Raw genomic sequence first — 25997 nt, 5'->3', positions numbered from 1 at the left:
GTTGTTTGTTTCATTTAACTTCTTTTGGACTTGTAAGTTCGAAGTAGTTCCACGAGGAGGAACTCTTTTTACCTGCCGCTTTGTTCATCTTTAGTCGCACGTGTGAGGGAGAGGGGGGGTGGGGGCGGGGTCAGTGTGTAGCGTGCTGCAGCAGCAGTCTGCTCTGCACGCAGGCTTCCTCCAAGTTTACAGTAAAACAAACCAGTGGTGTGACCAATGGCCATTTACAATTATTAATACTATTACTATTATTAGCATTAGTCTATATTTGGTGAAACTAAGCCAGAAAAACAAAAAAAAAAACATAAATAATAATAAAAAAATATATAAATAAAATCGATTTTTAAAAATAATATTCGATTATGGAGACTGTAACGAATATTCGAGTAATCGAATAATCACTGGCATCCCTACTGATTACAAGGGCCTGGAGGAAGGCGGGATCTGAAATGAGGAGAGTTTAGATGAGCCACCAAACAAACAATAATAGAAGTGTCTAACTTGTGACACCGAGAGTCAGAACTAAACATGGAGAAGTTCAGTTATTATGCTCCAAATATCTGGAACAAACTACCAGAAACCTGCAGGTCCGCTGCAACTCTTAACACTTTTAAATCCAGGCTGAATACTTTTCTTTTTGCCGCTGCTTTTGATTGAACTTTTCATATCTTACACTGCACTGTAACTCGCACTCATGTATTTTATATGTAATCTTGTTTTCTGTTTATTTTATTCGCTTTTAAATACCATTTTATAATGTGATCTCTTAATGCCCTTAATGTTTATGAATGTTTGTAAAACACTTTGAATTGCCTTGTGTTGAAAGGTGCCATATAAATAAACTTCTGGTATGTTTGATGTTCATACAGATCCAGACATGAGACTTCCCATTGGAATGGTTCTTGGAAATGTGGCGGTTCTCTTTATCGTCTCCGTCATCCTCTACTACCTTTTTAAAGTCGACATTGTGCTCTGCTTTCGGAGGATGTTTCCAGTCTTCTATACAAATACAGGTAATATTTACAACTATGGATGTCCCGATCACATTTTTTTCACCGATTCCGATCATTTGATTTTGACAATCGGCCGATACCGATTTTTCCCGATCCGATCTTTATGCATTAAGAGGAAAAAAAGGTAACAGATAACGGCTGGTCATCCATTCAGCTATCTTGGCTGTTATTTTTTTGGCCTTTTCACTGTTCTGGGGCAGTTTCTCTTTCCTTTTAAAAGTCTCTGAAAGTGTCGTTACCTGAGTGGCCGCTGTGTACTTATCGTGTTGTTGTTGGTGTTTGTTTCTCAGGTGGCGAATTAGATTGGTCGTGTTGAACGTAGCTCTGTTCTTTCCACCACGCAGAACCTCCGCCTTGCAAACATTGCATCTGGCTGTTACACTGCCTTCGCTTTCAATTTTATAACACTTCCAAACTCCTGACGTTTGCTCTGTCCCGACTCCCCAGCTGAACGTAGCCTCTCGTTAGCTTACTGCTACGATTAGACACTGCGCCCACTCTGTTGCCTGATTTGAGAGAAATAAGCAACCAGGTCTATGAAGACAAGCCCCAAAGAAGCAACACATACATGATGTTGTGTAATTTTAAACCAAAACTAAGGCCTCAGGATGACTTTAAGACGTGAACATGGTCATTTTAGTTTTGTAACATTAAAGAAAATAATAAAAAGATTTGATTAAAAAAAAAAGATTCCCCAATCCCCAATTTTTTTCTCCCGATTCCGATCTTTTGAAAATCACGTGATCGGCTCCGATCCCCGATCACGTGATCGGATCGGACATCTCTATTTACAGCAGATGTGTGTAAGAACTTATGTGTTGTTAGGACTAGTATGATATGATGTAAGATATATCTTCAGAGATTTTGGATAACATAATCGTAAGTGTTTCCCTGGCTGCGTTACAAGAAAGTGAATTTTATTTGCTTTACTCACTTTTATCCATATTATTGATTATTTATAACAAAAAAAAATTCTGGTCAATGGTCAACTCTACAATATTGACGCAATATTGATTTAAAAAGGTACTTAGTCAAAAAGATTGCATACATATACAGTACATACAGTATAATGTGTATGGATATATAGGGATATAAAATAATGTGGGTGTATATATATGGATACAAAGGTTATATATCCACAAGATTAATGATAATTAATAACCTTATTGTGTAAATGTGTTATGAAAGCAACACAAGTTAACCCTATAATCTTAATATTAAGGTATTTGGTCTAAATATATTGTGATATTTGATTTTACGGAACACTCTGCCCAGGGGTTCCCAACCTTTTTCAAATCAGGGCCCACTTAAGAATCTAAAAAAAATTACCACCAAAAATTTACAACCATAAACGGTATGGAGGTTGAATAAAGTTCTGATTAGTCAATTCAGAACATGTGACACGTTGTTTAACCAGTAGAACAGACCGTTGTCAAGGACTGTAATGACCGTTGCTAAGGAGGATCAAGAAAGAGAAAGGAAAGGAGGTTCAAATAAAAAAGAAAATCAAAAAAATGTAATGTTTCCACAAATCATAATGTTTTGCAAATTATTTGGCGGCCCACAGGTTGGGAACCGCTGCCGGCGATAAAACACATCTCAACCTTAAAATACCCGTACACTACACACAGCAGTCCATATTGGAAAAACCCACAGTGATGCCTACACATTGCAACACACACAGAGTACACACACATTTCACAGAATCTGGAGCTCTAATCCAAACCTGACCGCAAGTGTCAACAGTGAAAGGAAACTAACTAACCACAGGCGCTCAGAGTTTCTGATGAAATGTCATCTGCTGCCTGCTTATGAAACAGAGGAAACTTTGTCAAACACTACTGACTGTAGGTACATTTACTCAAGTACAGTACTTAAGTACAATCTTGAACCGTCAACACAACAATCTACCATCAGCGAAACAGGTTACCGGACATCTGTCCAATTCTTATTTTCTACACCTTTTCTTAAATCAATTTATGTTTATGCATGCTTTAAATTATTTGGTAAAGAATTCTTTTTCAAAAAGCTCAAAGCACAGCTATTGTTTAACCTCTAAGTAATTACATTCAATATATTTTAGAATTGACAGGAATTATACAGATTATAATTAATTTCAATACATAAATTAAAAAAATATTTAAATAAAATAAAATAGATTTAAATGCTTAAAAATAAACTCTACCATGATTCATTTCTCCGAGTGCATCGATCATCACCTCAAAATCTACCTTAAATGTAATAATCCAATTATTAATAAAATGTGCATATAGCATGAGATAGCACGGCTGAATCTGACTTTGTTTTGACAGCTTTGTAAGAATAAAGCAACCTGTGAATACTGAACGGCCACAAAAACAACCTTTAATGAGCTCTTCTTCTTTGTTCCTGAGTCAGATTCGGATGGGAAGCTGTATGACGCATATGTGGCGTACTCTCAGCCCAACACAGAGGGATTCAGCAATGAAGTGGAGGCGTTTGTCCTTCACACACTACCCGAGGTGTTGGAAAAGTCCTGCGGCTACAAACTCTTCATAGCAGGCCGTGACTGCATCCCCGGGATGGGTGAGTCCCCTTCATGGCATTTGGCCGGCTCACTGGCCGGCTTTTTTAGGACCCCCTCAGTCGAGGTTCCAAGCGAGCTGAAAATATGCTAAGCTAGTGACGTAAAACACTGTCGACCGCTGATTGGTCAGAGAGAATCGTCACAATGCTTGCGCGAGATAGTCCCCAAGCGTCACATAAGCATCATTTTTAAAAACAGACAAGCTACGGTAAGCAAGTATTTCTAATTTCTAGATACAGATAATATTTAGATACAGGGGTAAAAAGCATCTGTTTTTTGAAAATTCCAAATTCTTCAAAGTTATAAGGAAAGGTTGGGGCAGAGGACCTTTTCTTATTACTAAAAATATTATACTCTTAGGGTGCGTTCACACCTGCCTTGTATAGTCCGGTTGAATCGAACCCTGGTGCGTTTAGCCGCTTGGTGCGGTTCATTTGGGTCGGTGTGAACGCAGTCCGAGACCTCTTAAGTGAACTAAACAACAGGACTCTGGTCCGCTAGAATAGATGGTCTCGGAGCGCTTGCTTGCGAACTCTGGAGCAGTTCATTGCTGGTGTGAACGCAGTCCGTACCAAAACATAGGAAGCGCAGTATTTACGTGTCACAAGAGAACGCGGATATCTTCAAAATCTTTAGCGAAAGAGTCTTTCAAGACATCCACGGTTGTTTAGTTAAAGAGGGAAGCAGAATGAAGTGTTGAACAGTGTCGTGTAAAGTAAAAATTCTCCGTCAGCTACATAAAAGTAAGAACACCTGTCGTCGGTGAAACGCCCCTCCTTACTGCAGAACGTCTTAAACTTAAACTAATATCACTGTCTTTTCCTCCCTGCAGCCATAGTGGACTCGGTGGAAGAGAACATTCAAGCCAGCCGGCGCCTCCTCCTGCTCTACACCGCCTCCACTTTCATGAGAAAAAGACTCACAAGTAGTATCAGTAGCAACAACAACAACATCACAAAGAGCAGTGATAGCAGGGATAGCACCGAAAACAGCGAAAGCAAGAAGGAAAGCGACCGCAGCAGCAACATGAATTTCGATGGCGGTGAAGAAAACTATCCAGACTCAAGACAGCAGCTGGAGCGTCTGGCAGCGATGCACAGGTCTCTGCTGGAGGGGTCTCTCAAGGTGAGGAAGCAGACCTTTAATCTATGCGTAGGGAGATTCAGGGTAATTGGGCAGAGATGGCAAAAGTACACACATCCTTTACTCAAGTAGAAGTACACATACTCGTGTTTAAAAATACTCTGGTGAAAGTAGAAGTACTGACTAAACTTCTTTACTCAAGTCAAAGTAAAGAGGGCTTTGAAATGTACTTCAGTAAAAAGTACCCATGACTAGCAGCTGTTTTAAAGAGTACCTGACCTCCCTTTATATTAATAGAACAATAATGTCATTGTTAGCTAATGAATGTTTCCATGGTGACCAACGGCAACATGACAACGTTTTCATTGGCCCCTCTTCTTTAGAGTAGACCAGGAAATAATGGATACACGGATCGTGTTCAAATCAATAGGCACGCAATGACTCTAAAGAATAATGATCACGCCACCAAACACACATTCAAACTAATGCAATTTGTTATGGTGTTGCAGCCAACACTGTGCTGTATCCTTGGCCTAAGATAACAGGAATGTTTTTTTTCCTCAGTAATGTCATTTAAAAAATTGAAACTAAGTTACTGAAACATAATTGGTTAATAAAAAAAAATAGTAACAATTATTAAGAAATCCAATTTTAGGTTGATGGCCAAATTACTTAACTGAAATTGCAACTAAGTCATAACACAATATTATGTTATTAATACAAAAAACAATAATGGTAGTTCTTTTGTGCGCTATGACTGTATACTAAACTGAAGAATTTTAAATCTTGAACACTGCCTTTGTTCAATAACTGGCCCCATCACGGCTCCCCCAGTAAAGTTGGTCTAGAACCACCATTGCGCCATTTCAGAAATGTTTAGCTGTTGGCCACATGCTCAAAAAAGCCGTCTGATTTATAATTCCTGCACTGCCTTACAGGTGATTCTGGTGGAGCTGGAAGAGATCACCCCTGCTCAGCTGGCTCTCTTCCCAGAGTCGGTGCGCCACCTGAGGAAGAAGCAGGGCGCCGTGTGTTGGTGGAAGAACCAGAGCAGGGCGGGAAGATGGAGGACATGTATGAGGACGAAAGAGGACGAGGAGAAAGGTGGACAGTTATCGCAAACACTCTCCCCTTCCTCCAGGTTTTGGAAGGAGATGAGGTACCATATGCCGGTAAAGGGCAAGAGGGCGATGTGCCCCGAGAAAGCGACCCTGCTGAACGTGTGATGAGGTCATGAGAGTATCTCGATTCCAGTGCACATGTGTATTGATCCTCTCATAGAGAGACAATTAAGAAATGCTGTGTTGTCACAACAAGCTGAGGATACATGCTGAGAACCAAAAGGTACTCTTTAGTAGTGCTCGACTCCAACTTTTGGTACCTGGTATTTTTCTGCTACAGATAAAATACTCTTAGCAATTAGCTGTTGAAGCTTGACACTGGGACATTCGCCGAACTCTTTAATTGGCAAACAAAAAGGAACGTCTGCGATTCGCCGACGATATACCTTAATGCCACGCTAAGGGACGGTTATTTCGGACCAATCCGTGGTCTGCAGTGTTTTAACGTCACCTTCTAGTATCGGCTCATCACGCTAGGAAGGTGGTGCGGATATAACGCTGCGTTCCCTTTCTATTGGAAGTTGGAGATCGGGACTGCGAGTGTCTGAGTCGACTGCGTTCCAGGAGCACATGTTGGAAAAGATGGACGGAAAGTTGTTGGACTTGATGTAACTACTCTTTTTTGTTGCATTTTGTCAACACAAACATCGTAGCAGCATATCCACAGATAGAATATGAGCAGTACCAAATGTACAGTTTTAGCTGCTGGAGCTAAAAATGTTATTTATCAAAGAGGATCTCAGGTATATTGAGGTATCTCCCAGTTTCCGAGGTAGGAAGTCCGACCTCAGGGGGCGTTACAGGGGAAATGTCTGACTGTGAACACGGATACTCCCACTTCCCAGTACAACTTGAACGCACCATAAGTACCTGGTACTATCTGCAACTTCTCCAAATGGAAGACCAAACAATAGCAAGTTGTGTTGAGTAGCAGTGGGAACACGGCATTACTGCAACTATCACCAGAGTAACTTATAACAAAAGTTGTATTGAGTAAAAATTCATCAAGAGCATCTCATATTTGACTTGAAGATTGTCAGTGTCGGAGTTCACCAGCATCTGTAAATGCACTTGAATAATGTGGTTCAAAAGGACTGATATATTGAAATGATCTTGTTTCACTGTAAAATGTACAGATGTATGAGGACAAATGTAAAAAGAAACAAACATTGATTTATTAAAAGGTACATTTGATGCAGCAATGTTGAACTGTTCGAAGCAGAGATCCACACGTTCAAGCCCACAGCTACTTATTTCAGGTTTTGGGTGATAACTTTACATGAGGTTTTATTCAGCGCTGTTGAGCAGTTGTCCCTATCATGTAAAAAAACAAGATGGTGACAGCCAAAAATTCCAAAGTCAAGGCTTTAAAACTGCAGTCCATAAATCCACTAGGTGAACTGACGGTGAATATGTCACTTATTATATACAGTGTATGATTTAATACATAGTTGTTAGCTTCACTAAAAGCTGGTCCTGCCTTTAAAGATACCCACTGTTTCCCCTATACAAATAGCAGCGGCGCAGCTGCTACGGGGCGCCATCCAGGTACCAAAAAAAAAAACTTTTATTAAAATAATAATAAGTGGTGACCCTTTTTGATTGTTTGTTATGTGGATTTGTAGGATTTGTGTTACTGTATGTTCAATAAAGGTGTATTTTTCTAAATCTTGAGACATTGCCACTGTATGTACTCGGCCTCAAGAGCCTTTCTCGTGCTGGCAGACACATAGAAACATATTGGCGGGGCGCACTTCGCACGCGTACACACTCAAAAATTCCACGCGCTCCGCCCTCACATTTTGCTGGGCCCACGTGCCTAAGCACCGCAGCTATGACTCCATCCTAGGGGAAACACTGATACCACTGTTGACCCAAGGTGTCATAGCTTTCTGTTTTTTTTATAAATGATATGAAGAAATAAAATCAACAAAGCAAAGAAACAGCAAACCTAGATATGAAGAGGATACTCTGAATGAAGTCATTTCTCACGTTTTAAGGCTTACTGGTGGGCAGGTCTCTGGAATCATGGCTTTTTAGTTTTAATGCAATGTAATGTTTTTTTAAAATTGACAAAAGCTTGTGATGGATTAACTTGAAGTATCAGTTACAAATTTAACAAAATCCATGATGGCTTGAATAAGAAAAAGTGATATCTTATAAGTTTCTCAGGTATGCCTTGTTCAATGATAAACGATGTCTTTATTGCTTTAGGTAAAAATGCAACTGACACTTTCATAACTGAAGCAATTGAGGTCTGATGGCCTATATTTTAACTAGAGCTCTATTTCTTCTGGGGATACATTTTTTGCGGTGCGAATAAAATGCAAAACGAGTGGTACGTTTTTTATGTAGGGTGGAAATATAATGCAGGGGTTGGAGGAACAGTTTGATATGATGTGCAGTCTGGAGGAGGGAAAGCCCAGTAGCTCTGAAGAAGGTTAGTAAGAAGGAGCCGTCTTTGAGCTACAACTCTGCCTGGTAAGTTATATTTCAAATCAAAAATAGAGTGGAAGTATGTTTTTTTTTTTATTAGTGCTTGGAAATACGATATCATTATTGAGACTCAGTATCTGCTTAGATTTTGGATAGCGTTATATTGAAACGAGGAATAAATATAGACATTTCCTGGAGTTAAAGGCTACATTACAGTAAATGGGATGTTATGGACTTACCAGACTTTTTTATTATTCATAATATCAACATTACTGATGATTATTTATAAAGATCTTCTTGTGTAAATAATTTGTGAAAGTACCAATGGTCAACTCAACAATATTTCTGCAATATAATTATTGGTCCAATATATATATTTATACATATGCAGTATAAGTATATATACAGAGTAGGGCAGCAGGATTTGAAAAAAACATTAGGTAATGATTATTTAAAAACGATTATTCACATTATCGCTAAAAACGTTTATCAAAACCATCATGGCGTTAGTCAGAGGTGGGAGAAGTACTCAGATCTTGTACTTGAGTACAGGTAGAAGTACCAGAGTGTAGGAATGCTCTGTTACAGTAAAAGTAGAAAAGTATTAGCATCAAAATATAGTTAAAGTATTGACAGTAAAAGTAGTCATTGTTTGATTGGTCCATTTCAGAATAATATATCTGATATGTTTTATAATGATTGATCATGAAAGTGTTCTCAAAGCTGGTAAAGGTGCAGCTAGTTTGAATGACTTTGTATACTGCAGGGTAGCTTGTGGATTTACTCCAGGTGGAACTAAAGTCTGATTCAACACTTGATTATATTTCACATCATTCATCCACATCTGAGAAGTAACTAAAGGGATTACGTACATGTAGTGGAGTAAAAGTACAAAGTAGAATAACATGTAAATACTCAAGTAAAGTACAAGTACCTCAAAAGTTTACTTACAGTACTTGAGTAAATGTACTTAGTAACTTTACACCACTGGTGTTAGTTTTTTTGGATCTAATCAAAGCTATTTATTGAATGAATTTGAATACTGCACTAGAACATATTGCGATTTCAATAACATTTTTTGATATGTTTTTGGCAACTCAAATACACAGTATAATATTTGTACGCATTCTCCGAGAAACTGACTTCCTATTGACTCATTGAATCATTGTGTTGCTAATTAACTTGGATAACTATATTATATATGCTCCGATATGTCAGTGTCAGGGGGAAAACTAGTTATTATAAAAGATCCTACAACCTTTAAAAGTACCCAATTGTTATCTATTGACCATTAAATAGCTTTCAAGGATTAAATGTGCAATTCAATGGTGACATAAAAAGACTTGCTATGTGTGTTTATAGCCTGTAAGATTTTATTAAAAAAGTACAGCATAAAAGACAAATAAGTCATACCTTACCCAGATTGCCATTTCCTCCAGGCTAAATATAAATATCCGAGTAAGTCCATGTCCCAGCAGCAGAATAAGAAAGGACCGTACTGCATATTTGGAATTGCTTTTAAAAAAAAATGACAAAACCAGTTGAACCTGGTGATTAAAATAGAAAGAAAAAGTAGATCAATAGTATGACATAGTTTGAAAAGAGGTAGGCGGAGAAAGAGAGAACTCCTTTAAATCTTTGACCTTTTCCACACCCACTCCTGTCAGTGGAACTTTCTGGGATTTTACTGGGAGTGTTTTGGCCCGCCTTCCTTGTGTGAGCAGTAAACGGCACCTCTCACTTCCCTTTATTGGAAGTTGTTCAAGTCAGTGACCCGTCAGGAAATGTGCCAAGAAATCTTGTCTTATGCAGAGCGTCAGAGTGGCTGAAAACATAATGTCTGAGAAATCAAAGGGGACTTTAATGAAATGTATCCTGTCTTTATCCACACACAAGGACAATGACAGCAGCCGGATGGGTCATCTTACTGTCTGTCACATTCACCGTGGCACAAAGTGAGTATTTGTTTATGGTCTCTTTCTTCCATTCTTTAAAGATTTAAAAGCTTCTGGAAATCATTTCTAAGAACACTGGCTGATCTACAGGAAATGTACAACACAAAAGTGTTTGACTTGTGTTGGGTGTTGATTTGAAATATTTGCTGACTGTAAGCATTTTCAGTTTCAAGTCCTTCTTCAAGACAAGGACTTCTATGGATTGTGTTGAAAAATGAACACTTTTAAAGACAGTATGATTACCGAACCTGAAAAGTAGATGGTAGAAAGTAGAGTGACACAGTTAATAAGAGTTTATATGAAGGAGTGCACGTCCGTAGGTGTGTTGCAACACTGCTTTTCCTATTTATAACCTGTTCAGAGGAGACGGCAGACTTGAGAAACAGGCTTGACATTGAGAATGACTCAAAATTGAGGTATCCAGAACATATTGCCTGCCTTTTTTACAAAGCAAAAACACACTTAGAATCTTAGAATTTGATTGAAAAGTGTCATCATGAAGTATACATATTATCTCCACAAAAAGGTTACCCATGGGCAACAACTTACATTTGAATTTGTCTAAAGGTTAGTTATACCCTTTTACTGCTGAAGCCATAATTACGTCACAGGGTTATCTAGAGGCCAAACAAAGGGGAGACTAGAGGCCAACACAGATCACCTTAGAGAAGTCAGCTTAAAAAACAACAACATGTCCTTTTACTGTGCTGCTGCATGCGATAGGGATGGGAAAGATCAATCGAATATTCGAAATTATTCAGGTATTCGAATATGAGTTATGAATATATATATATCTTTTTTTTCTTTTTTGGGAGGGGTGCCTAAGTTGATTACATATGATCAAATGGAATAATGCAATGTATACGACAGTGCTATAGCTAAGTGTGTTTAAAGGTGTGTTTTGCTCCGCTCACCGGTCCCTCACAGCGGGCAGAGCTGCAGGTGCTGATCTCTCTCTCTCTCTCTCTCTCTCTCTCTCGCGTCCGGTTATACTTGACTCGCGTTTATGTCCAAATCCATCAGATCTAGCTAGTTCTAGCTAACGATATGTCTGCTGCCCCTCCCTACACGCAGATCACGCAGACTCAAACCTCATCTTATGCCCAAATTCCAGCTGAGAGGGTCTTCTCTACAGCTGGCCTGATTGTGAATCGTCTCTGCACCCGCCTCTCCCCTGAGTAGACATGCTCATATTCTTAAAGAAGAATGAGTATTGAATAGCTGCATTCTGTGCACAGGCCCTGTTACAGGTTGTTGATCTCTGTTGTCACGGGTTACGTTACCCTAACCCGTTATGTTGTTCGTGTATGATCCCTCTTTCATTTAAAAACCAAGTTATGTTTTAAGCATGAAAGCTGTAGGCCTATAGCTGTCAACTGTTCAAACTCTGATCACCAGTTCAACACATTTGACAAATTCAACTTGGTTTCTTTACTTATTTGAACATGTATTTATTTTTTTTAGTCAACATTTTTTTTTTTATAGGATATGTACATTTCGGTTAATCGGTTAACCGTTTTTTGGGGGGTCGAATATTCGAATATACATTTGCTTTCAAATTCCCATCCCTAGTAGGTATAGGTAATTAGGTAAGTATATAAAGTTATGCCTGTGTCATCTCACTTTCTACAATAACCATAGGTAAGATACGAGGTTTGACATTAATCATGGACCAGTGAACCGCGACAATGTTTACTTTTGCAATGTGTCCTAACTAACCGCTAGCCACATGCAACTGCATCAGAGGGAGCTGAACATTTGTAAGGTGTTTCTACATACATGTTCCTGTTACTTGTTCTAAGAGCAACTCAATTAACAAGGAGGGGCTGACGCCTAGGGAAGGTTCAATTGACTTCATTTGAAGAGATCTATTCAGTGCTCTGTGACAAAACGTCAACACTGTGACTTTATCACATTCTGGTGATAATGTTAGTTATTTTGTTATGTTTTAAGTCTTATAATGGTAGGGAAACACTGTTGTGTGTGTCACCAAACGTTGGTTTCTTCATTCCTATGTAAAAAAACACATTTAAGATAATCAACCATCCTAAACCAGGCTGCAAAAAACACTAACATGATGCATTATAGCACATCTTTCCCCTATCGGGCTATCGGCCATCAGTAGGACAATCTGAAAACATAAACGACTACCTAGCCAACAGGTTAGATACTGTATCTGTCTCAAAGCAGGGCTCAAACTACATTTACCTCAAGATATAAAAAGATGTTGGAGCGGAAAAGTTTGAAAGGTGAGTATGTTCTTTCAGTCTGACACCTTTGTTTATTAAATAGGTCGAACAGTTAAGATTGAAACCTCAGAAAGTCCCTTGCTTGAAAGACGTCAGCATGGCATTAAAAAGGAAATTCTTCACCTAATGTTATGCAACACAACGCACGCTTAACATAGGAGGCTTAAGATAGTTATTTAAAAGAAAGGTGACACATAAGGTGTTTCCTTAAAAAGAACTTGGCTCAAACACTACAGAGCAAGAAATAGGAATCCTACCATTGATCTGCAACCATGTTGATATTCAAAGTTTGGTTTTACACACAACTAAGAGTGAAACCTGAATGCAAATTAAGAGAAACACTATGGATGACGACACACACAAATTGCAGATGACTACCTCTAAATCAGCAGTGAACATTAGGCATTGCAAATATGTGTCCAAACAGGATTGACTCAGTAATGCAACATGCTGCAGGTAAACCAGACTAACCATCCATCCTCTGCTGAAGACTTCCTGTGAACAGTCATAAAGTATGCTGGGATTTCCAGTCCAAACCCTAGCAAACTGTCTGCCTACTATCAAACCTGAATTGCACCGTTACCTACAGATCTGTAATCCAAAACTAGATGTAACCTAACAAACAAAGCAGCACATCAATACCTATGGAGCAAATAAGTTAAATAAACCCTACAGCAAGCAGATGACAGCAAAACATGAGATTTAGGAAAAGCTTCTGCATACAATTCCAGATACATTTGACGGATAAATCAATCAAAATGAACAATGAGATCAACAATAAAAAAGAATTTTTGCACATAAAAATACATTTCATAAGAATCCAAAGCAAGTCATTATCAGGGCTCTCAAGTTTTGAACAGAGTTCAGAGTGAGATTTTGGCAGCGCTGTTTGGTACTCCAACTTCTGGCTAGTGGAGTATTAAGCCTTCTGTATCGCGAATGTCAACTGGGGGGGGGGGGGGGGGGGGGGGGATGCTAGTGGAGTATTAAGTCCTCTGCATCGCGAATGTCAACGGGGGGGGGGGGGAGTGCGTGTGTCTCACTTGAGAGCTCTGCATTATCGCAGTCTGTTTAGAAAGTAACATCACATTAACAGCTAGCTAGCTATAGCCTATCTCTGAAGGATTCTCGAAAGTAAATCTCCCGCTCACCCAGCAAGTCACACACATAAACACATTCCCCCCAGGGCCAAATAACTGCAGCAAACACAAAAAGCTGGCTGAAAGTCAGCTGTCTTACCTGGGGTTTCATAGCCCTCCTGTGTGCAGAGGTATCCACCGCCATTTTACTCCCCAGGCTCCTCAGACAACTCTTTACTTGTATCGATATCAAATCCAAACCTGGGTAACTTTGCCGTTTACATCCTCCTCATGTCCTCCAAATATGTAGTTCAACAATCACCTTACTTTCGGTTATCCAAACGTTTTTGCCGCGTGTTTCTTCATTTGCTTCGGTTTTACAGCCAGCCTGTGTGGCCTCCTGTTTTCTTTGCACTAACTTCGGTTTTTGCACATGCTCGTAATGTTGCATCCATGGATAAGATAGTGCCAGTGTTGCCAGATCTCGTGAGATAAATAAGCAAAGTAAACATAATCAGAGGTGGGAAGTAAAGTACATTCACTCAAGTATCCTACTGTACTTAAGTAAACTTTCGAGGTACTTGTACTTTACTTGAGTATTTACATGTTATGCTACTTTGTAGCTACTTATACTCCACTACAATTCAGAGGTAAATGGTGTACTTTTACTCCACTACATGTATTTAATACCTTTAGTTACTTTACAGATGTGGATGAATGATGTGAAATCTAATCAAGTGTTAAATCAGACTTTAGTTCCACCTAAATTCACAAGCTACCCTATCACTTTAATGATCAATCATTATTAAAAAAAAATGTGTTTTATAATGGTCAATTTTGGTCCATTTCAGAATATATATGATATCATATATATTCTGAAATGGACCAATCTGCACAATGAATACTTTTACATTTGGTACTTTAACTTTATTTTGATGCTAATACTTTTCTACTTTTACTTCAGTAACATTTTGAATGCAGGACTTTTACTGTAACAGAGTATTCCTACACTCTTGTACTTCTACTTGTAATCTGAGTACTTCTCCCACCTCTGATTAGAATAATAATTTAAAAAATAATCATAGAAGAAGCATGAAATTGGTCTTTATTCATTCAAAAACACATTTCCCGATTAAAATAACTTACTGCCCCTTGAAAAGGCCATTAACTATTTGTATTTAATTAAATTATTCCAGGATTGGCTATGAGACGTCTGCTGAACATGATTTTACATCTGAAATCTGGGTTAAACCATATACTGCATAGTGTGTTTTAAAGGTCCCCTATTACAGTATGCTGTTTTTCATCAATATATTATAGGTCTCAGATATATACAAAAAATGTCTCTGAAGTGTTTGGCTTGAAACACCAAACAGATCATTGCAGCATTACCCATAATCCCCTCTGTTTCAGGCCTGTTTCCAAAGTGCTGATTCTCTGTCTGTTACTTTAGATGAAAATAAGCAGCCCCTCCCCACGCCCCTCTGAGAGAGATTTGGTTAAAAAGAACACAATGGTGCTCTAGGAGGAGAATCAGGTGATAAGGTGGGGGGGGGTTACATTGGGTGGTGATTGGCTAATGGTTACACAAGCCAAAACATCGTTATGACATCATCAAGTGGCCAAAATCTGATCAGCTCATTTTCAGACAGGTTTTTATAGAAATGGATCAGGACAAAAAGAGAGAGAATCTTTGTTCCTGAAACTTTCAGAGTCTCTTTCCACAGAGGGGACACGTGTTTACGTATAAAAGACACGAAAAAGTGGATTTTGCATAACAGGTGACCTTTAATGACTTGTCCCCCCTTGCACTGTCCCATGCAGAACTCAGTGGGGAGGCAGACACCTACCATGTGAGTGCTGGTTACCTCTTTGTGCTGCGGTGCCCGCCTGAAGACAAAAACACCAACGTGACGTGGAGCCGAAGGGGGGGGCACAACCTGAGCCTGCCGTCCGGAGTGGAGGTCATCGACGGGTTACTCGCGTTCCAACCTGTGCAGATGTCTCATAATGGATCGTATACCTGTGAGAAACGGTAAAAGAACCTTTTTTGTGTGACGAAGTAGATTAGACTGAATTTGAATCTAAATTTGTGAAGTAGACTTCGGTTTTAATATTTTGTCCATTTAAATGATATCAACAATTGAGCCCTATAATGAGATGTTACGGCAGATCTCATCTCTGTATTTCCCTAACTGAGGGTCTTAAAGAGGCCCTTTTATGCTTTTTGGGTTTCATTTTCAATCTAAATGGTATTCAAAGGCTAAAATCCCCGTGTTCCCTCTAAGAACACCCCCATTGGACTCCTTTGTTTACTTCCTGAACATAGTGACATAATTATGTAACATTCACGCTTGTACTGGCTAGCGCTCCAACACATGGTTCGTGATAGGCTAAGGGGCGGGACATCTCTAAGCGGTTGACCAATCACAACAGAGACGGTCAGCTAACCAATCAGAGCAGACTGGGCTCTGGTTTCAGACAGAGGGTGAAAAGAGGTGCTGCAGCACGGGCAGTATGAGAAAAATAAAGAGCTTTTTGAACATTAAAGCATGGAGACATGTCACAGCAGAGACACTACACACAATTATGAACCCAAAGATTAACAAAATAAGGCCCCTTCAAGATTTTAGAATCGGTATAACATCATATTTTAAATCTCTTTTCAAAAGAGTCTTAAGCACTCTGCTTCTTTTCAAACTTGTCTAATTTTTTAATTTATCTGATTTTAACAGGCCTGAGTCCTGTAATGTTTTTAGTCTTGGCTCCAACCCCGTAAAGCATTTAGTAACTTTATTTTGAAAGGCTCTTTACAAATACAGTTGTATTTATTTATTCATAATTACGGATTCAAAGTAAAACTAAATAATGGAACATCTATCTATAACTGTCTTCTAATCATTACACCAGTAATTGTCTTTGTTAGTTGTTTTTTTCCTCAAATAAACAAAATGTGTACAGTTGTTATTGCTGGCGTTTAGGTTGGCCTGTCCTGAATCTGCCTCACAGTTTATTTCCTCTTCAGGGGTGTGACTGGTGTGACTGGTGAGACCATCGGGCTGTCAGTGTCCAGTGAAAAATGTCCTGAAGTTCATGAAAACAAACGCATCACTGCGGTCAATGAGGGTGTTCCCTGCAAACAGACAGAGATTTTTAATCTGAAAACCACAACGCATACACGATGGCTGAAGGTATGCACAGATCCATGTGTTTTTTAAATGCATTTTTATGTGCTCTATTTTTATTTTTATTTGAACTTAGTTCTTAAAGGTGGGGTATGTAATTTATTTCAGAAACACTTTTTGTTCTATCCCATGGAATGCTCTTAACATCCCGATAGCAATGAATATATTAAATGCTTTGACGATAAATCCATTAAAACATTTCATCTCTGGAAGCTGTGGCGCTGTAAAAAGCACGACCAATCATCTGAGCCGGCCCGGCTAAAGTAACTGGATGGCCTACCTGCCTGTCAGCTTTCCATCTGTGCACAAATTTATCTCGTGCCCTCATTGGTCATGTTCGTGTGTGTTGGAGGAGGGAGAGGCAGATTTTTCAAATTCTAGCGCACTCGCGTTGGTTTCTCCTCAATTACATACCCCACCTTTAAGTTAGTACAAAGAAATTACCAATCAGTGAAAGCATAGAAACGAAAAGAGCAACTAAAATAAATAAATAAACGTTGTCCCCCATTTTTTTTAGGGACAACATTTATTCTTTATTCATGGTTTAAAAATACAAAACGTTTTGGGATTACTGCATCATGTACTGTACGTTATTTCTTGAAAAATGCAACACTGCCCCCTGTTGTACACATCAGGAACATGTATACCAAACGTCTTCCTAAACTATATGTACAGTACAGTAGATCATAAAACAATTGTATGTGTATTATCAAGCTTATTTTTATACTACATACTAAAACAGTGTAAAAATCATTTGTGGTTTATGGGAGCGTTCAGTTATTATGCACCAAATATCTGGAACAAACTCCCAGAAACCTGCAGGTCCGCTGCAACTCTGACTACTTTTAAATCCAGGCTGAAGACTTTTCTTCTTGCCTCTGCTTTTAATTGAACTATTCACATCTTAAACTGCACTGTAACTTTTATTCATGTGTTTTTTTCTTTTAATGTTTCTTTTATTATCTTTTCTTTTTATTGACTGTTTTTAAATGCCTTTGTCTGAATGTCTTTCATGTTTGTAAAGCACCTTGAATTGCCTTGTGTTGAAAGGCGCTATATAAATAAACTTGCCTTGACTTGCCTTGCTTAGCTTGTCTCATCAAGGCATACAACTGTGTCTTTGTCTCACCCGTAAAACAGGTCCCCTTTTGTTCAAATTATGTGTTTGCTTTTACTATCATTCACTTTAAATGTATTGCTTTGTATGAGGCATTCCATTTGTTGGAAAGTGCTCTTTAAAGAGGCCCTATTCTGCAAATGATTAGGTTTCACATTATGTATTTAGTGTCTCTATGTGACATTTCTTCACGCTTTAATGTTCAAAAAGCTCTTTTTTTCTCACACTGCCTGGGCTGCAGCACCTCTTTTCACCCTCTGTCTGAAAACAGACTGCTACAGGGAACGGAAAACCTCAAAAATAATAAAAGGGCCTTCTTTAAATAAAATCTTGTCCTTATCCTCACTCCAGGAATGCAAACCACTGCAGGGGAGCATCCCTGTAGAAGATCAAGGCTTAATGAGACTGAATGGAGCCTCAGAGAGCGATGCTGGGAATTATACCTGCATGGTAGACGTCACCTTCAACGGCAGGAAGTTCACGGCGGCACGCAGCATACGGTTGACTTTCTCAAGTAAGTACTGAAGGTCACTCCAGCCTGAAGATATGTCCTTATATCCTGATGATTAGACATCAATATGCTTTTGTTTTTATCAAGAGAACTTCTTCATTATTATGTAAATGTTCTATATTATTAGTGATGCCATTTATCTGAAAAATCAAACTGTATTTCAAAAGTTAAGGATTATCCCTGACACAACGTGCTTATATTTTGGGTTGTGAAAGTCAATAAGTAACACTCATTTCTCTGATTTACCAGTGGCTCCTTCTCAGAGATCACTGGCCTTTCCTTCTTATTGTGATTTCTTTTACAATGATTATGTGTCTTTAGAGATTCCAGTGGTTGCAGAAATACCTAATGTGATTTACCCTCAACAGGAAGTGGTCATGGTTAAAGAGGGTAAGTGTCACTCTTTAAAAAATTAAGAATAACACACACATACTGTATGTCTCTCAGGTCTGAGATGTGTCATCTACTGAAAATATCACTGTCACTTATAACAATAAGGAAAACAATTCCAACCTTAGTTTGAGCTTTCTTTCTGAGCGTTAACTTGTCAGACATCTTTAATTCGTAATGATAGGAGGAGGAACCCCTAATGGGACATGGACAGAAAAACTAAAACAACTAGTGAGCGTGAGAAACATTATTTGTTTAGTTGTTTTTGTCCATGTCAACTTACGAGTCTTTTTGAAATGTAAAAGTATTCAAGGACTTATTTCAGCAACTTATTACAGTGAATGTAAAGAGTTCCTCTCCTCTCAGTGACACTTTGTGATATGAGTATGATGAGCTGCTCTTTTCTCTCTCTGATGTCCAGGTATGGCAGTGGAGTTGAAATGTAAAGCCTACATCGGCCTTAGTGAGGAGAACGACACCTTCATGTATTGGACTGTCGACAACGTTTCGACTGAAGATTTTACGCAGCTCAATGACTCCTGGGTCTCGTGAGTTTTGTTTTTCCCGTTATGTTGTTTTATGAAGACCGTGTTCAGGATGCTGTGAATCAAAACAAGTTGAGCCCATAAAACCTTCTTGACTAGTTGTAAAATCAAAAAATTATCAACACTAATTTGTTTAGTAATTAAATAAGACTGACAATGACCACGTTTCTTGGATAAGTAAAAACATGAGGCAACAAACTCGAATACTTTTGTACACAGGGAATATTCTGTGGATTTTTGTTAGGTGTATATCAGTATGTAGTGTCTCTACTTTAAAGAGTCCTCTCCTGCTGATGTTCAGGTGTATATCAGTATGTAGTGTCTCTACTTTAAAGAGTCCTCTCCTGCTGATGTTCAGGTGTATATCAGTATGTAGTGTCTCTACTTTAAAGAGTCCTCTCCTGCTGATGTTCAGGTGTATATCAGTATGTAGTGTCTCTACTTTAAAGAGTCCTCTCCTGCTGATGTTCAGGTGTATATCAGTATGTAGTGTCTCTACTTTAAAGAGTCCTCTCCTGCTGATGTTCAGGTGTATATCAGTATGTAGTGTCTCTACTTTAAAGAGTCCTCTCCTGCTGATGTTCAGGTGTATATCAGTATGTAGTGTCTCTACTTTAAAGAGTCATCTCCTGCTGATGTTCAGGTGTATATCAGTATGTAGTGTCTCTACTTTAAAGAGTCATCTCCTGCTGATGTTCAGGTGTATATCAGTATGTAGTTTCTCTACTTTAAAGAGTCCTCTCCTGCTGATGTTCAGGTGTATATCAGCATGTAGTGACTCTACTTTAAAGAGTCCTCTCCTGCTGATGTTCAGGTGTATATCAGTATGTAGTGTCTCTACTTTAAAGAGTCCTCTCCTGCTGATGTTCAGGTGTATATCAGCATGTAGTGTCTCTACTTTAAAGAGTCCTCTCCTGCTGATGTTCAGGTGTATATCAGTATGTAGAGTCTCTACTTTAAAGAGTCCTCTCCTGCTGATGTTCAGGTGTATATCAGTATGTAGTGTCTCTACTTTAAAGAGTCCTCTCCTGCTGATGTTCAGGTGTATATCAGTATGTAGTGTCTCTACTTTAAAGAGTCCTCTCCTGCTGATGTTCAGGTGTATATCAGTATGTAGTGTCTCTACTTTAAAGAGTCCTCTCCTGCTGATGTTCAGGTGTATATCAGTATGTAGAGTCTCTACTTTAAAGAGTCCTCTCCTGCTGATGTTCAGGTGTATATCAGTATGTAGTGTCTCTACTTTAAAGAGTCCTCTCCTGCTGATGTTCAGGTGTATATCAGTATGTAGTGTCTCTACTTTAAAGAGTCCTCTCCTGCTGATGTTCATGTGTATATCAGTATGTAGTGTCTCTACTTTAAAGAGTCCTCTCCTGCTGATGTTCAGGTGTATATCAGTATGTAGTGTCTCTACTTTAAAGAGTCCTCTCCTGCTGATGTTCAGGTGTATATCAGTATGTAGTGTCTCTACTTTAAAGAGTCCTCTCCTGCTGATGTTCAGGTGTATATCAGTATGTAGTGTCTCTACTTTAAAATGTTCCTCCTCTTAGCCTATCACGTACAATGTGTCGGAGTGCTAGCCAATAGGATCGCAAGTGTTACAAAGTGATGTCACTATGTCACGGAAGTAAGCAAAGGAGTCCAATGGAGGCGTTTCAGGCAGGGCGGGGGAGTTTGTGGGAGAGAAACTTCCTCTGGAGAGAACTTTGGGATTGTAGCCTTTGCCGACCATTTACATGCACAAAAAACCTATTATCAAACTACAGGAAAGGGAGAACCCCAAAAATCATAATAATCGAAAAAAGAAAAGCATGAAGACGACATTTGTTCTTCTTTATTATTCTAACTGATCGATAACTGTATGACTGTTCCTTTTCCTTCAAGTTTTCAGGAGGATGGCAGAGTGTACTACGGTTTGTCCACCCTGTCCATCTCAGAAGTTCGCCGTCAGTTCATCAACGTCCCCATTACCTGCTGCGTACAGAACACTCTTAAACTTGTATGTGGTGTGGCGTTGCTTCAAGAAGGTATTTGTTTCTCTTTTTCTCCATTTCTATCAATAATTACACACAAATATCAGAGACAATGCCAACCCGGGAATTTGAAACTATAAGCAACACATTAAAACACAAATGGTTTCAGCTGTGACATACATTACTTTTGGATGGACACTATATGTGGACCCAAATAGTTTTAAATACTTTTGAGTCTCGCCCGGAGCAAAACACGTGATCGTGTGTCTTTGTACTTGCTACACATCTCTCCGTGGTCTTTATGTATCTTTTTGTTTGGTGTAACTTTGTAATTGTTTTGGTTTTCTTTTTTAACTGTGGATACTTGGAACCTTATCGTAGTCTTTGTGGTTTCCTTTTCATAACTGTTGTGAAACTCGTTGTCTCTCCTTGCAGCTGTTTTGCATCTCCTTGTACTTGTTTAAGTGTTTTTCAAGACTTTTGTTGTTATCTTTTCTTAGTAGTCATGTTTAACCCTTTAAGGCATGGACATCTCTTAAACATTCCTACATATCTTTCATTGGTTACTTATCAACACAAACTTAAACAATACATTTCCTTAGAAAATGGAAATAAACACCTGTTTTTTCACGAGGTTTCCACAGAATTGATCCTTCATGAAAGACTTCCCGGAGTCCCTGTTTATTCTTGTTTGGTTTACATGTGTGAACGTTTCAATGTTTCCTCCCTCCAGCGGACCACAGTGCGCTCTACACCAGCGTCTCTCTCTGCATCTCAGCCTCCCTCGCTTTCGCTGCCTTCCTCTTCTTTAAAGTAGATCTGGTGTTGGCCTACAGGAAACTCTTGAGACATTTCTCCAAACAACAAAGTAAGTGTTTGTTGAAGGTGCTTTTCAGGAGGAATAATCTGACTAGCAGAAAATCTCTTGTTTGCCCAAATTGCACAAGATGTAAATAATGTGTCAGCCTCATGGAATGAACACAACTTAGATACCATAGGAAATGTTAACATTGTCAGGAAAGAAGGTACTTCACATTAAAGATGAATAATTAAGGAGGACATAAACATGAGGCCACAAACAGGACTCCATGGGGATTTAATACTTTTGTACACAGCTAATATTATGCTCATTTTCCGGTTGATATTAATTTTTTGTGTCTCTACATGTCTCCATGCTCTAATGTTCAAAAAGCTCTTTATTGTTCTCATACTGCCTCTGCTGCAGCACCTCTTTTCACCCTCTGTCTGAAACCAGAGCCCAGTCTGCTCTGATTGGTTAGTTGGCCGGCTCTGTTGTGATTGGTCAACCGCTTATAGATGTCCCGCCCCTTAGCCTAACACATACAATGTATTATAGCGCTAGCCAATAGAAGCGCAATTGTTACATAGTGCTCTCTACAGTTTCAGATGGGAAGCTTTACGACGCCTATGTGAGTTTCCTCCATCCAGACACGATCACTTCAGATGTGACGGCAAACTTCGCCCTGCAGATCCTGCCGAAGGAGATGGAGAAACACGGCTACTCGCTGTTCATCAGAGGACGAGACGACTGCCCTGGAGAAGGTCAGGAACACACACACACACACACACACACACACACACACACACACACACACACACACACACACACACACACACACACACACACACACACACACACACACACACACACACACACACACACACACACACACACACACACACACACACACACATTAGCATTTGCATTTGAAATGCACTTAAGAAAACCAATCACAGTTTTTTTTTGTGTTTTATTTTATTATTGCAATTGCTGCGTTCCTTAGTTCTGCATTCAAGGACACTTTTGCATTCGACATTCCACAGGCCCCAAAAGATAAACTTCTAACTAATTTTGGTTAAACTGACTTTTCTCATTGACCAAATATACCGCATTATGAGCTGTTGCTACGTATTGCCTCTCACACTTTTGGGTAATTAAAACGAATTAGGTCCACCAAGAACTTTTCGGATGTGTAATCAAGTAGATCATTTGTTTATATATAATTTAGAATCAGTAATATTTGTCTCTATCAATTTGACACTGCTTAATTTTGTATTGTATAATAATTCTCATCTTACATGTTTGTGTTATTGTTTTTCACATTCGAAATAAATCTAATCAAATAAAAAAAATCTAATCAACTAAAATAAGTTGGATATGTGTCAAAAGGTTTATTTTATGCTTCGTCAAATGGCAAGTTTTTGTGTGCATTGGATTGCATTGTAATGTTGAATCAAATTGAGCCATTTGACAAAGAAAGCAAATATTTGGCCTTCAGCTGAATTTGTTCTGTTTCCTGTGTTATCTCTTGCAGCGGTGCATGACGTCATCGCTGCTATGGTGCGCCGATGCCACAGGTTGATTATCATCCTGTCACCAGAAATAAGATCCTCCACGGAGGGCGAAACGGAGGAAGTGGAAACCCTGTGTGACAACCAAACTCAGTTGTGTTATGAGCAGAAAATCGGCGTCCACGACGCTCTGACCCGCAACGAGCCCCGAGTCATTCTGGTGGAAATCGGTAAGGAATCAGGTTTATATCATTCATAAAAAATGTTTAGTAAACTAATACACACATATACTCTTATGGATGGAGATACTTTTTTTTAATCAAATTTGTGTACACAACATGTACAACCACATGTACAACCAAAAGCACAACATGTTATTACTAGAAGTACATAAGAAAAAGATATACAATTACAAGAAATACAATTAAACAAAATTAAACAAACCCAACCCTCCCTCCCAGACATATAAACACACACACACACACACACACACACACACACACACACACACACACACACACACACACACACACACACACACACACACACACACACACACACACACACACACACACACACACACACACACACACACACACACACAGAGGGTGTTCGCTGTTGGGTGGAGATCCTTTAACAGCTGCCAAATTATATAATAAATATTTTGCCCGAATGGCCACTTTGGATAATCAGTACTTTATGATTTGGTATTTAAGTATGTTTTGCTGCAATACTTAAGTAACATTTTGAAAGCCTGAAACGCCTCCATTGGACTCTTTTGTTTACTTCCGTAACAGAATGACAGCTATATTTAACACTTGCGCTCCTATTGGCTAGCACTCGAACACATTGTACGTGATAGGCTAAGAGGCAGGACATCTTTAAGCGGTTGACCAATCACAAAAGAGCCGGCCAGCTAACCAATCAGAGCAGACTGGGCTCTGTTTTACTTAAATTAGCATCAGAGGACTTTTTCCACCATTGCTAAAAATTACCAGGAGCTCTGAAAAGTGTCACTATGAAACATGCTAAAGTGGTCTCTCTAATCGTTGTAAAGGTTTGCTAAAGTAAACATGTAAATGTATGAATATCTTTATTTAAATATATGGTCAACATTTTATTGTATTCCTCTAGGCTCGGTAGATTACAGATGCCTTCCGGAGTCTCTGCGCTACATCAAGAGGAAACAAGGAGCTTTGAAGTGGAAGAAACCCTCCCTCAAAACCAACAAATGTATCAAGTTTTGCTCAAACAGAAACTTCTGGAAGAGTCTGAGGTACAACATGCCCTCAGTGCCTTCAGGGACACTCCACACCATTGTTTAAATGAAGTGAGGCTTGTTTCCTGGGAATACTTCTCTTGACATCCTGGATCGGTTTGTTCTCGTCACATAAATCATGTAAACAAACAAGACTGACAGCCTGGCTCGTTGCACACTGAATGCACACCCAGAGAAACATCTGCTGGATTTCTTCCTGGATTCAAACTCCTTAGACAAACCTGCTCAGCACGTTACAGACTTTCAGCTGTGTTCGCATTACTCAACAGATCTAAGGGTTTACCAGTGTAATGTACTATTATATTTATATGAGGCGTGTTTTGTATTCAAGTAATCAGACAGTCTTTATTTAAAAATGTCCTTGTACCTGGACATGGGCTTAATGAAGAAGAAGAAGAAAGAAGCCTTCCAAGAACAGCATAGCTCTGTAAAATAATGATCAGAAAGAAATGTGTAAAGCTTATGTGAACAGTAACAATGAAGGAACACTTTCACTTGCCTTTTTTCAGCTGCCTTGTCCTGCATTGAAGCTGCAACCTAATTCTTGCCCTGAAAACACTTTATGTATTTATTATCTGACAAATGTCTCAGTGTTTATTAAAACAAATGTCAGAGTCATTATCCTGATGTGTGGTGCTTCTGTGTTGCAGTTTTTCTCTCAATAGGAGCCAATTAAACTTACATTTGAGATAAGTTTCAAACAACTGACTCGATAACTTTTTAACCCCTGGACGTCAACAGGTGCTCATTTCCCAGCTGCGTGCGGCACTGTTTAGTGTCCTCTGGTTTCTGTTTCGAGCTTCTTGCAATGTTTTTTTGTGAAGTTGGTGAAGATGTTTCTTCCTTTGCTTTGTTTTGGCACATTTGTGCTGCGGGTTTCTCCTAATGGAAATGTTTTGGGCCGTTGTAGCGGGTTGGCACCTGTCAGCCACCTTAGAAAGGGTTTATAGACTCAATGTGTAATACGTTTTGAAAGGATGTTTACTCAACACTGATGTCAACCTGTATTTCATTATTACTGAGTAATTCTCTGCCTCATATCATCCTTGGATGGGCCAGAAGTGTAAGGCTGAGGATCGAAATGAAGTTTCCAGGGACGTCACACCCTCACACTTAAATAGTTTCATCTGGGTTTCATTAATGTTTGCAGAAGTGGAAAAGCCTCACTCAGTGACTGATCCAAAT

The 25997-nt window shown here is 39.1% G+C and overlaps 2 protein-coding genes across 5 annotated transcripts in view; both read left to right on the top strand.

Annotated features, from left to right (window-relative positions):
• LOC307028042 (interleukin-1 receptor type 1-like) overlaps positions 1-7457 on the top strand; it is a 64004-nt gene extending 56547 nt beyond the window's left edge. For all 4 annotated transcript variants that reach the window (XM_079662770.1, XM_079662768.1, XM_079662767.1 and 1 more), the window contains exons 9-12: positions 870-1013; positions 3411-3578; positions 4412-4704; positions 5601-7457. In XM_079662770.1, the coding sequence (XP_079518896.1) occupies positions 870-1013; positions 3411-3578; positions 4412-4704; positions 5601-5888 (893 nt within the window). In that variant the 3' untranslated portion in view covers positions 5889-7457. The remainder of the gene's footprint in view (positions 1-869; positions 1014-3410; positions 3579-4411; positions 4705-5600) is intronic.
• A 768-nt stretch (positions 7458-8225) lies between these two features.
• Positions 8226-25430, top strand: LOC307028044 (interleukin-1 receptor type 1-like). Its single transcript, XM_079662772.1, has 12 exons — positions 8226-8264; positions 10116-10174; positions 15327-15537; positions 16528-16693; positions 18156-18318; positions 18637-18705; positions 19127-19253; positions 21132-21274; positions 21954-22088; positions 22622-22783; positions 23557-23763; positions 24668-25430. Exons 2-12 carry the CDS (start codon positions 10120-10122, stop codon positions 24856-24858), a joined length of 1629 nt encoding a protein of 542 aa, XP_079518898.1. The 5' UTR covers positions 8226-8264; positions 10116-10119; the 3' UTR covers positions 24859-25430.
• Positions 25431-25997: the final 567 nt, after the last annotated feature.

This window comes from Notothenia rossii (genome assembly GCF_949606895.1).
Source record: "Notothenia rossii genome assembly, chromosome: 2".
NCBI lineage: Eukaryota > Metazoa > Chordata > Actinopteri > Perciformes > Nototheniidae > Notothenia > Notothenia rossii.
This window is presented reverse-complemented; position numbering and strand designations above follow the sequence as displayed.